This window comes from Myodes glareolus, chromosome 11, assembly GCF_982192425.1.
Source record: "Myodes glareolus chromosome 11, mMyoGla1.1, whole genome shotgun sequence".
Taxonomy (NCBI): Eukaryota; Metazoa; Chordata; class Mammalia; order Rodentia; family Cricetidae; genus Myodes; species Myodes glareolus.
Window position 1 is genome coordinate 21,324,040 of NC_142036.1, and position 12,695 is coordinate 21,336,734.

General features: G+C 42.7%; 1 protein-coding gene across 6 annotated transcripts in view; it reads right to left on the bottom strand.

Moving 5' to 3' along the window:
• The window catches only part of Vrk1 (VRK serine/threonine kinase 1), a 76,644-nt gene that overhangs the window by 34,662 nt on the left and 29,287 nt on the right, over window positions 1-12,695 (bottom strand). For all 6 annotated transcript variants that reach the window (XM_048431242.3, XM_048431241.3, XM_048431239.3 and 3 more), the window contains exons 2-3: window positions 8,844-9,008; window positions 1,453-1,508 (exon numbers count right to left, since the gene is read on the bottom strand). In XM_048431242.3, the coding sequence (XP_048287199.1) occupies window positions 1,453-1,508; window positions 8,844-9,003 (216 nt within the window). In that variant the 5' untranslated portion in view covers window positions 9,004-9,008. The remainder of the gene's footprint in view (window positions 1-1,452; window positions 1,509-8,843; window positions 9,009-12,695) is intronic.

A 12,695-nucleotide genomic window follows, 5' to 3' on the forward strand; every position in this document is an offset into this window, starting at 1 on the left:
CAGGTCAACAAAATGCAGTAAATGACTGATAAACTAAAAATACAGTGATCCTTTACAAATATCATGTTGAACACACAGCATTTTATCTCGCATAAACTCTAGACAGGGGAAATAACTGAGAAGGGAACAGGGCTCAAACTCAGGACACAGAGTTCTCTAGAGGCAGCAGAGATGAGACTGCCTGCTCCACAGGGGCAAGGGTGACACACTTGCAACATGCCTGTCATGTGTCTTCAAAGACTGATTTATTAGCTACATGCTTACTGAAAAATTACACTTCTTAGTAAATGCTTTTTAAAAGCTCACTAAAACAAGGGCTAGCAATAGCTCAGCAGTTAAGAGCGCTGGCTGCTCTTCCAGAGAACCTGGGTTATATTCCCAAGACTCACACCACGAACAGAATGTGATTGGCTGAACTCCCCTATCATCAGAGGATCCAATGCCCTCTTTGGCCTGCAGGGCACCAGGCACACACATGGTTTACAGACACAGATGCAAGAAAACACACATCAAATAAATAAATTAGAAAGAAAAGAAAAAAAACCTCAATTCTAGTCTAAATTAGCTCCTAGGGAGTCAAATATATTTATATTTGAATACAATAAAATGAACCAACAAATTCTGAGGCGCTTCTAACTTCCAGGATCACCTTTAGTGGAAGGAAAAAAAAAAAAAAAAGATGACAGGGAATGGGCACTCAGCTCTCCAAGACCCCCTCTGCTGGCTCTATTTAACAAGGATCTACACATATATCAAATATGGGGTGGGGGGAACTACAAGCTCTGCTGAGCAGAACAATGTCTAAGTGCGGAGAAAACAAAAACGGTGACTAAATATAAAGATGCCTCAGTTCTCCAGTCTGTAACTGACCTAGTTACTCAGTGTCCAATGAGGTCTGCCAATCCCTGCACATGCAACTAACTGCAGTATGAGAGCAGCAAAGAAGGCCCCGCCACCCCAGGGGAGAGAATCACAACTACTTAAAATGAACATGGAAGGGAATAAAACTGACAGCAGGCAAAATAAATAAATATACGAATGGATGAATGGATGGACAGAAAGAATGACAGACAGATAGAGGGATGGATGGATTAAAAAGCCAGGACAAAATACAAAAATAAAAATCAGCTTAGAGTGATGTTCTAGGATATAAATATAAAATGTGCCTGCCTGGTGTAAACAGCTAAAACAGATACTTCCACCCCTGCAGACCTCTGTGATTTCCCATGTACCCTCAAATTGTGTCCCTCTAGTTCAGGAGAGCTGAAGACTCTGAGCTCAAATTACTTAAAACTATAAAACTACTTATGTACCTCATTAAATATTTATGAAACATAATTAACAAAGCAATACCTTATGGTTTAACTAATTCTAGTCATCAAAAAAGATGTTTTACAAAATAAATACCAACTTTTACACTGATAAAAGAAAAAATGAGCAGTATTTTCTTACCACTTTCACAACACAGGGTGCATCACTGCCAACCGGTTTGGAAGAATTTGTGTCCGCTGTTTAAAGAGGAAGACAGTCACATCAGAACAAGCAGTGTTGCACAGACAGCAAATGACAGACACATAGGCCTACAGCCCTGCAGCCCTATGAAGGGGTGAATCCCAGTCCCCAAATGGCATTTCCGAGCATCATTACAACATTGCACCTAGTCAAAGACTTTTTCATGTGTAGAATGTATCTAGCCATTTTTGGTTTCTTCTATTTGATCAGCTGTTATACAAAGTTAAGGCTATTTCTTCTATACAGAAGTCCTCTGGTCGTTGGTATGCTGATGTACAGTGAATCCCTGGAGGATGCAGACTGGTAAAAGCCCAGGGTCTAACAAGCTATATAGCTCTTTAGGAAAGAACAGCCAGAAGCAGAGGTGCTGACCCCAGACACTGGTTACATAGAGCAATATTCGGAGCACTGTCATGCAGAACGGGAAGCCTTTCCAAACTCACCAACAAGTACCTATATTGTGACATTTTCTAAGAAATGGGAATTTCCAGCTGGGCGTTAGTGGCATATTCCTTTAGTCCCAGAACTCGGGCAGCAGAGGCAGGTGGATCTCTGTAAGTTTGAGGCCAGCCTGGTCTACACAGTGAGTTCTAGGACAGCCAGAGTTGTTACACACAGAGAAACCCTGTCTCAAAAAGAGGGGAGGGCGAGTTATTTGCAAGTGGACAGGGGCAAAAAACAGTTCTTCTGGCTGCTATTTGTGCAGTAAAACACAGACATCACATAAAATATAAAGCATGTTTGATGTGATAGGAGAAATGGAATTTTTAAACAGTGAAGGAGGTAGGCAGTGTTGCAGTGTGTCAAGAAGAGCCTGAGGTATCACTAAACCATGAATCAGTTTAAGCCACAGGAATTCACAGGAACAGCATTCTACATGGACTAGCACCAAAGGCCCCCATATGGGAGTGTTACAAGCATTTGTAAAGCCAGGAGACCAATGTACAGAGAAAGACCATGACACAAAAAGGGCAGAATACCCATTAGAAAAGCAGCAGGGATCAAACATGAAGGGCTTAAAAGACAATGTCAAGGTTAGGACTGCTGCTGTAACAGAGACAGGAAGCCTCCAAGGTTTTGCCAAAAGGACTAGCATAACCCAACTTTGATGGGGCTGCTTGGGAGAACTGTGTGCAGGCCAAGAACAGAAGTAGGCAGAGCAATAAAGAGATTTTGATAGTATAATGGGTGGGGCGGAGAGTGCTCTGACAACTACATGGGCCCACCAAGGTGGTGCTAGCAGACTGTGATCATAGGCTCAAAAGGCAGCTAACAGGGCCTCGATGGACTGGATGCAGAGGATGAGGCGCTTCTAGGGTTTGAGCACAAAACTGCATCAAAAGCTGCAAATGGAGAAATGCAGGAGAGTGCTTTGGGGTATCTTGTTTGGGACACCTGCTAATCCAAGTTCAGATGTTGCTGTGGTCTGAATCTAAAATGTCCCCAGACTTGTATTTTGAATACTTACGCTCATCTGATGGTACTCTTGAGAGGCAGCAAACCTTAAACAGGAAGTAGGTTACTGGCTGAGGACCTCTGATAGTTACAGCCCCCCTAGTTCAGACCAACACTCTGGTCTGCTGCACTGTGAATGGCTGTCCTCCACTATGCACTCCTGCCACTACCAGGTTCCCCTCATACGTATGAGCCGCAACTCTAGACTCCAGGTCTGTGAGCCAAAGCAAGTCCTCCACCTGAGGGTGTCTGACCATAACAACACAGAGCTGTTGATGCAGATCTAACTTAGTCGCCACTGCATATACAAGTCTCAAAGTCCTAAGTAATTAGCTGAGAAATGCTACCTATCAGGTTGAGGATCTAGTTCAGTAGAATAGCACATCCATCCCTGCAAAGGTGAGGTCTAGGTTCAGTCTCCAGCACAGTTTAAATGAAGAGACTATTTATTTAGAGCTTCACACTGGAAGAAATCTCCTCAGGAATGAACACAGAGAGAAAAGAAATGTTAGGACAGATCGCAAAGGCACCCCCACCTCGGAACAGAAGATAGGCAGACTCAGAAAACAGGCAATGGAAACCAAGGGGGAAAAAAAAGAAGAGTTGCAGCCAAAGCACTTCAGACACAGGACAAACACCAGCTTCTAAAAACACTCACTCAGTGAGAAAGAGCTCTGAGCTCCCTAAGAACAGCCCCAGGGAGCAGCACTTAGATGGTGAATTAGGAATAAGGCAGGTTCAGAATCTTTAACAAACATGAAGATGAAGATAGCATCCCAGTATTACTGCACACTCCAGTGAGAAGAGACACATGCTTCTCCACAACACATGCACACGCTATGCCAGACACAAAGAAGACAAGAGCTATGCCGTGTCAACAAGGAGGTCTACCCTGCAACTGAGAAAAGTATTCACGTGTGGGAGGCATCATGAAAGAGGATAAGGGGAATAAACATGAGCAAGCCCTGCCCAAAGCTCAGCTTTGCAAAAGGAAAGCAACAGCACTACGTAAAACCAAAATGGAGAGAGTCAACACTTCCGAGTCCAGACATTATACACAATTGCCGCCACTGACCTCACACCGGGCAGCTTCAGTGGAACAGTGCACACACAGCAATAAAGGCATCAATCTTGAAGCAAATCCTTCTCTACACAGAGAGCAAAGTCCTAACTCACAGATTGTTTATTAAGTATTAAAAATATTCGAATCCAAGAACACATCAGAACCATCATCTACCATGACCAAGTCGGCTTCATCCCACAGATGCAGGGATGGTTCAACATATGAAAATCTGTCAACGTAATCCACCATATAAACAAGCTGAAGAATAAAAACCACATGATCATCTCATTAGATGCCGAAAAAGCTTTTGACAAAATACAACATCCCTTCATGTTAAAGGTCTTGGACATGGCAGGGATACAAGAAATATACCTAAACATAATAAAGGCAATACACAGCAAACAGCAAACTAAAAGGAGAGAAACTCCCAGCGATTCCACTGAAATCAGGAACAAGACAAGGTTGTCCACTCTCTCCATATCTATTCAATATAGTGCTTGAGGTCCTAACTAGAGCAATAAGACACCAAAAGGAGATCAAGGGGAGACAAATAGGAAAAGAAGAAGTCAAACTCTCACTGTTTGCTGACAATATGATAGTTTACATAAGTGATCCCAAAAATTCTACCTAGGAATTTCTACAACTCATAAACACTTTCAAGCAATGTAGCAGGATACAAGATTAACTCAAAAAAAAAAATCAGTAGCTCTCCTGTGCACAGACGATAAAAGGGCTGTGGAAGAAATCAGAGAATCAACACTCTTCACAATAGCCACAAGTAGCATAAAATATCTCAGAGTAACTCTAACCAAACAAGTGGAAGACTTGTATGACAAGAACTTTAAATTTTTGAAGAAAGAAATTGAAGAAGACACCAGAAGGTGGAAAGATCTCCCAGGCTCCTGGGTAGGCAGAATTAACATAGTAAAAATGGCAATTTTACCAAAAGCAATCTACAGATTCAATGCAATGCCCAACAAAATCCCAGCAAAATTCTTCAAAGACCTCGAAAGAACGGTACTCAACTTCATATGGAAAAGCAAAAAACCCAGAATAGCCAAAACAATCCTGTACAATAAAAGAACTTCTGGGGGCATCACAATCCCTGACTTCAAACTCTACTACAGAGCTACAGTACTGAAAACAGCCTTGTACTGGCATAAGAACAGACAGGAGGACCAATGGAACCGAATAGAAGACCTGGATATCAATCCACACATCTTCAAACACCTGATTTTTGATCAAGAAGCAAAAAATATCAAATGGAAAAAAAGAAAGCATATTTAACAAGTGGTGCTGGCATAACTAGATATCAACATGTAGAAGAATGAAAATAGACCCATATCTATCACCATGCACAAAACTCAAGTCCAAATGCATCAAAGACCTCAACATAAAGCCAGCCACACTGAACCTTACAGAAGAGAAAGTGGGCACAGGGAACCACTTCCTAAATATAACCCCAGCAGCACAGACACTGAGAAAAATAATTAATAAATGAGACCTCCTGAAACTGAAAGCTTCTGTAAAACAAAGGACATGGTCAACAAGACAAAACGACACCCTACAGAATGGGAAAAGATCTTCACTAATCCCACATCAGACAGAGGTCTGATCTCTAAAATATACAAAGAACTCAAGAAATTGGACACCAAAAGAACACAGAGGAATCTAAAATGGCTGAAAGACACTTAAGGAAATGTTCAACATCCTTAGTCATCAGAGAACTGCAAATCAAAACAACTCTGAGATTCCATCTTACACCTGTAAGAATGGCCAAGATCAAAAACACTGATGACAACTTATGCTGGAGAGGCTGTGGGGAAAAGGGAACACTTCTGCATTGCTGGTGGGAGTGCAAGCTGGTACAGCCCCTTTGGACGTCAGTGTGGTGATTTCTCAGAAAATTGGGAAACAACCTCCCTCAAGACCCAGTAATACCATTTTGGGGTATATATCCAAAGGATGTTCAATCATGCCATAAGGATATGTGCTCAACTATATTCATAGCAGCTTTGTTTGTCATAGCCGGAACCTGGAAACAATCTAAACGTCCCTTGACCAAAGAATGGATAAGAAAAATGTGGTACATTTACACAATGGAGTACTACACAGCAGAAAAAAATGACATCTTGAATTTTGCAGGAAAATGGATAGAGTTAGAAAACATTATTTTGAGTGAGGTAACCCAGACACAGAAAGACAGTTATCACATGTACTCACTCATAAGTGGTTTTTAAACATAAAGCAAAGAAAGACAGCCTATAAACCATAATCCCAGAGAACTTAAACAACAATAAGGACACTAAGAGAGACTTACATAGATCAAATCTACGTGGGAAGTAGAAAGTAGAAAAAGACAAGATCTCCTGAGTAAATTGGGAACATGGGAACCTTGGGGGAGGATTGAAGTAGGGAGGGGAGAGGCAGGGAGGGGAGAGGCAGGGAGGGGAGAGGCAGGGAGGGGAGAGGCAGGGAGGGGAGCAGAGAAAAATGTAGAGCTCAATAAATATCAATAAAAAAGTATTAAAAATACCAACAACTCGATGGCACATTCTAATGATAGAAATAAAACATCAAGCATACATACAAAGCAAGTTCCAAACTTGCAAAGGTCATAAGAGCAAGGACATTGAAATAGAAACAATACTATGCAATAATGAAGAGCACAGGGTAGCATGGTGGCTCAAGCACAGATTCTAGGGAGAGGAAATGAACAGTCTATTTAGCAACAAGTTTCTGTTAATGAATTCCAAAGTCCTGCAGTGACCACAGCACCTCCTCTAAATCAGAAACTTGAAATACATATTCGGCTGCTATGATTAATGTAATGGCATAAGGAGCAAGTGATCCCATAAAAGGCTGAAGCATACACAGCTGATGGTAAGTTCTAGAAAGTTTAGGAGGTGGGACACAGCTGGAGAAGACAGTGGGGGAATCTTGCCCTGGAGCCTTCTTCTACTTCCAGTGCATCAGAGGTGACTCTCCTTGTCACATGAGCCTACCATCATGACACTCCGCCCAAACACATGGAAACACATTGGAGTGGGGCCAAACAGCATGGACTGAACCCTCTAAAATCAGGAACTACAGTGGCAGTGTCTGCTGTCATACCCCAAGGGTTATTTTATTACAACAAAGTGATCATTTCATGAACACCTACGTTTTCGTGGTTTATGAGGACTTTCACCTTACATAAATATAGCCTACATCATTGGGACAGCTCCTGTTCTAAACAAACCAGAGAAGCAGCGTATGCTTTTTCAAAGGCAAATACGATCTCCATCAGGAGGCTTGTACACAAGATAGGGTGCCAAAGCGCTGTTTGTAAGCTGTTTCAGGAGCCCAAGGGCAGAGCAGAGCTCCCAGTTACGGAAGTAAAGTAGGGTCAGCCCAGTGAAAACAAATGCTCTTCTAGTGTGGCTCTCAAGCCTCAGTTTGCACCCAGCCACCTAAAGAGCTGTTCAAACAGCTCCGCAGGCCTTCCCCAGCCTCTGAACCACGGGTCGGTGGGGGACGAGAATGGCAATGCTAACAAGTTTCTAGACGATGTCAACCTTCACTGTAGTATTGACACTCCTAGTCAGATGTTGCTGGAAAGGGACAAAAATTAGGTTTTCATTTTACAGTAACTATTTGAAAGAAAACCACTTAAGTAGTTACATTTTATAGATCTTTACAGTTGTGGGTTTCAAAAAAAAAAAGCCTATACATTTCATTTTATGTAAACTGTTACAAACTGAAACTTCCATGGCTAGAGTGATGGCTCAATTGTTAGATGTCCTGGCTACTACTCCAGGGGACTGGAGCTCGAGTCCTACCATCCATGGTAGCTCACAACCATATGTAACTTTAACCCCTTCTTCTAGCCTGTGCCAGAAATAAATAATTTCTAAGAGCTCTGTAGAACTGGAGTTACAGACAGTTGTGAGCTGTCATGTAGGTGCTGGAAATTGAACCCGGGTCCTCTAGAAGAGCAGTCAGGGCTCTGAACCACTGAGCCATCCATCTCTTGTTGCAAAAGGAGTGGCAGGCTGTGTTCCCACCGCCCGGCTCACGGCTAGCTTTACCCGAAATAATTACACGAAAACTGTATTCTTTTAAACACTGCCTGGCCTATTATCTCCAGCCTCTTATTGGCTAACTCTCACATATTGATTCAACCCATTTCTAATAATCTGTATCTCACCATGAGGTTGTGGCTTACCGGGAAAGATTCAGCATGTCTGACCTGGCAGCTTCATGGTGGGCGGCTCTCTTGATCCTGCTTTCTTCCTCCCAGAATTCAGTTCTGTCTTCCCTGCCTACCTATGTTCTGACCTATCAGGCCAGGCAGTTTTCTTTATCAATTAATCAATGTAAGCAACAGATAGATAGAAGATTCTCCTACATCAATCTCTCCTGCCCCAGGTAAACCATTTTTAATGTTGATAATTCAGTAAACTCACAGAAGTTCAGGGTTCTAACCTGGTTTCCAACTATTCAAGATAAGCACGTTAACTAATAGAACTAACATAGGTCAAGCCTAATATGGAGGGAAAAGGATCTTTAGTCTCAAGATAACTTAGACTGTGTAGAAATCTTAAGACTCTTAGGATATTGTGTTTACCAGTAACAATATCATAGCATTTTAATTTTTTTCGATAACAAAATGAGCCATCTTCTATTTATATACCAAAGATGATCTTATGATCAAACCACACAATCTCAGCGAAGACAATCAACAGCACCTTGCAATAGCTTAAATGAGAAACTATTTCATAAGAAATATTTGAGTCTTTATACTGATGATTAGTAATCACCATACACTTACCAAGATATATGCAGCCAAAGCCACCCTGGCCAATAGGCAGTCCTAGTTTCCATTCTTTTTTAGACATGTCGGTTATGATCTCCCCAGCAGCAAACTGCTCTGCAAGGCGCCTCTTTGCAGGACCCTGTCTTCCAGCCTGAGCTGCTTTTGCACGTGGCATTTTCTCTGAAATAACAAAATAAAGCAATTTTGCTCACAATTATAACCTTAGAAGTGTTTAAAACATTCCCCTACAGAAGGCTTCTACTCAGCAAGGACTGCCCAAGACTAAAGAGAAGGATGTCTACTAATTCTTGTCTGTAACAGCTAGGATCCCATTTGATTGTCACTAAGTTTTAAATAGGAAACCATAAATATAATGCAATTATGGAAAGCACTGCAAGTTCCAGTGGCATATCATCCATAACTAAAATACTATTTAGTAACAACAAAACAAGAACTGTTTTATGCAACTGAGGGAAGACATGCAATTAGAATGCACAACACCTCATAATGCAGCTAAGAGATCCTAAGAAGTAGGGACGCGCTAAGTCCAAGCATGGACTACAATCCCAATTAGGTATGCCCAAGAAGGAAGGACAGGGCATTTGGGACACAGGAGTAGGTGCTGAGTAGGAACGCTGCACCAGCACCATTTACACAAGAACAGAGGCTCAGCAGAGAAGTGGTACACAGCACCAGCCAGCTCCACAAAGTCTCAACCATACAATGTGTCCCTTCTCCCTGGGCATCCTAAAAAAGCAACTCGCTCACTTTTCTCACCAGCACAAGTGTAACAGAATGTTCTGGGAAAAGTTTTACCGGGGAAGAGCATGGCTGGACCCCAAGGATGTAACTGGCTAGATGGGAAGTCCTGATCAAAGCATCTCTAAGCTTCAAATGCACTCAGGTATAACTCACTGTACCATATACAATTTTATGTACATAAAAGTTGCATGAGTTCAAGTTCTTCTTTCTATAAATACTAACTCAAAGGTTTCCCTAAAAACAGCAGAAGACAAAGCAGAGAGATGGGAGCGGCTGAAAAGCCTGGTCTGCAACACTTAGAATGCTAGTTCAAATGGGCTCTGTTAAGATGCGACATTCTGAACCCAGACATACTAAACACACTTTATTAAAAGATTTGTTTTCTTGAGACTGGAGTGATGGCTCAGTGGTTAAGAGCACTGCTGTTCTTCAGAGGTTCCAGGTTCAATTACCAGCATCTACATGGTGGCTCACAATCATCTGTAACTCTAGTCCCAGGGGATTCCATGTCCTCTTCTGGCTTTCTCAGAAACTAGGTATGCACATGGTGTAGACATATGGGCAAAATGCCCAGATACACAAAATAAAAATAAGCAATAAAAAAAAATAGTGATTTTCTTATTTTTTTAAATTATGTACATAGAATTCTGTGTGGGCGTCTGAGGAGGCCAGGAGAATGAGATAGAGGTTGTTAGGAGTCACCTGACATGGGTGCTAGAAACCAAACTCTGGTCCTTTGCACCAACAGTATTTGCTCTTAACTGCTAGACTGTCTCTCTAACCCTAGGCCCCACCCTCAACACACGCCCACACATAGAGTATTAGACTGAAATATTTCAGCAAATACCCTCCAATTATCACTACACATGCACAAATTCCATATATGCAAATAGAAATACTGTGATAGCTAATCCTGGTTGTCAACTTAACTACATCTGGAATCAAGTAAAACTGAATGAAGCAGCTGAACTGGGCACACTATGAAGGGCTTTTCTTGAGTGGATCATTTGAGTTGGGGAGACCTGCTCTAAATCAGAGCCATACCTTCTGGTGACAGCCCATGTAAAAGGACATGGAAGAAGGAAGGTTTTGTTTTTGTCTGCCTGCCATTAATATCACTGGCAAGTTCACTTACCCTGTTGCTAAGGCATTCCTTCGCTGGTATTAAAACCTACTTCTTTAGGATTCCAACTCAGACTAAAGACCAGCAGCTCTCTTAGGACTTCCCTGGAAATTCAGCACCAGTCTGGAAAGGACTGTTGAGACATCCAGTCTGTCTGTTTATTTGTTTGTTTGTTTGTTTGTTTTGTTGTTTTTGGTTTTGGTTTTTCAAGACAGAGTTTCTCTGTAGCTTTGGAGCCTATCCTGGAACTAGCTCTTGTAGACCAGGCTGGTCTCAACTCACAGAGATCTGCCTGCCTCTGCCTCCTGAGTGCTGTGATTAAAAGCGTGTGCCACCAACCGCCCGGCTTCAGCCAGTCTTTTCTTTTCCACCAGGAGACAGTCACTGCTGAACTACGAGGACCACAGCCTCCCCCTATATATTCATTGTACCAGTCCTGTTCCTTTAGAAAACCCTAGTGCAAATACTTTATTAACTGATGGAGAAATCTTTAAATCTAACTTTTCCCTAAAAATCACTGTGCATATTCCCAAATTTCAACCTTCTCTGAGGTGAAAATCATCTTCAAAGCAAAGGAACTTGGTGCCGGCACTAGTTCTCTCAGACTAGTTCTCTCAAGGTGCTTTTACTCTGTGCTGAAATCTTGCCCAGCAGAATCTTGGTAACAGCCATGGCAACCAGGACTCAAAACACTGAGAAGAGATTAACTTCTGTGCCTCGGTGGCAACTCCACAAGAAGAATGAACTCAAACACACAGCAATCTCCAGCACTAACATGATTTCTTCTCAACTTCATCCAGCTTTATCAAATCACAGCAATTTCCTATTTGATTATTTTCTTATAGTTGTCAAAACAGTTTTAAATGAGTTTAAAACTCTCTTTTCTGTAATTCAAGTGCTGTTGGGAGCCACCTGGAGGCACAGGTGGTCCTGCAGTTTGGAGGTAGCCACGTGGGGCTGAGCAACCCTGCCTGCACCCTTGCCTGCACATGCTCAGACCAGCAGAATGGCATTAACCAATCAGGACAGCGTTCAAGCCGCTCCACCGTTTAAAAGCAGCTGCCTCGGGGCCCAACTCTCTCTAAGCTTTCTCTCGTCCCTGCTCTATCTTCCCTTCCCCCAATTTTCCTCAAGGAAATGCTCCAAATAAAGATGTGACCAGAGAAGGAATTCTCGTTTTTGGTGGCGTTCATTCCTGCGGGACAGGATGGCCCCCCGCAACTGGTGCCGAAACCCGGGACGCTGAGGGACCCTGACAACTACGCCGGGGGACCCTGAGAAGGAAGCGCCCAACAACGCGCTGAAAGCCAAGATCAGACACCAGCACAGAGAGCCTTGAATTTCAGAACTCTGAGAACATGGAGCGGTGAGTGACGTCGGTTGAAATCCCCAGAAAGGGGAGGAAAAGAAATGTAAAAAGGAATTTCAAAGGATAGGCCTAAATAGAAAAGAAAATACAAAAAAAAAAAAAAAATCAAAGTTAAGGTATCTGAAAGAAGGTACAGAAAGCAACGGGGAAGAAAAATCCCTTAAGTTCAATGCAGGAGGAATGTAAACAGCAGCAAAAAAGGCGAGGTAACTAAGGCGGGACTTTGAGGACGATGGGGTACGGGAGACCGCGGCTTCCGCTCCCTCTCCGTCCACCTGCGTACTCGCTGATAGAGACTGGAGGCAACAGTCTCATAGGGAGGCAAACTTGATCACTGCCTTCCCTGTTCTTAAAGAGCCACAGAGCTTTTGGAGATGATTTTCGCCTAATTTTGTTAAGAGAGCTCAGTCTCTGGCTCTCACGTACAAAAAACTTTAATTTTTGACTGAGAAAGACAAGCTGCTTGATCATGCTGAGAGTGCTGGCGGCAGCCGGCCCGCCTTTGAGCGGTAATGCCTGATTAAAAACACGGAAGTGGGCCAGGCACGGTGGTGCACACCTGTAATCCCAGCTACTCAGGAGGGAGACGCAAAATTGCACTCTCCAGTGCTAG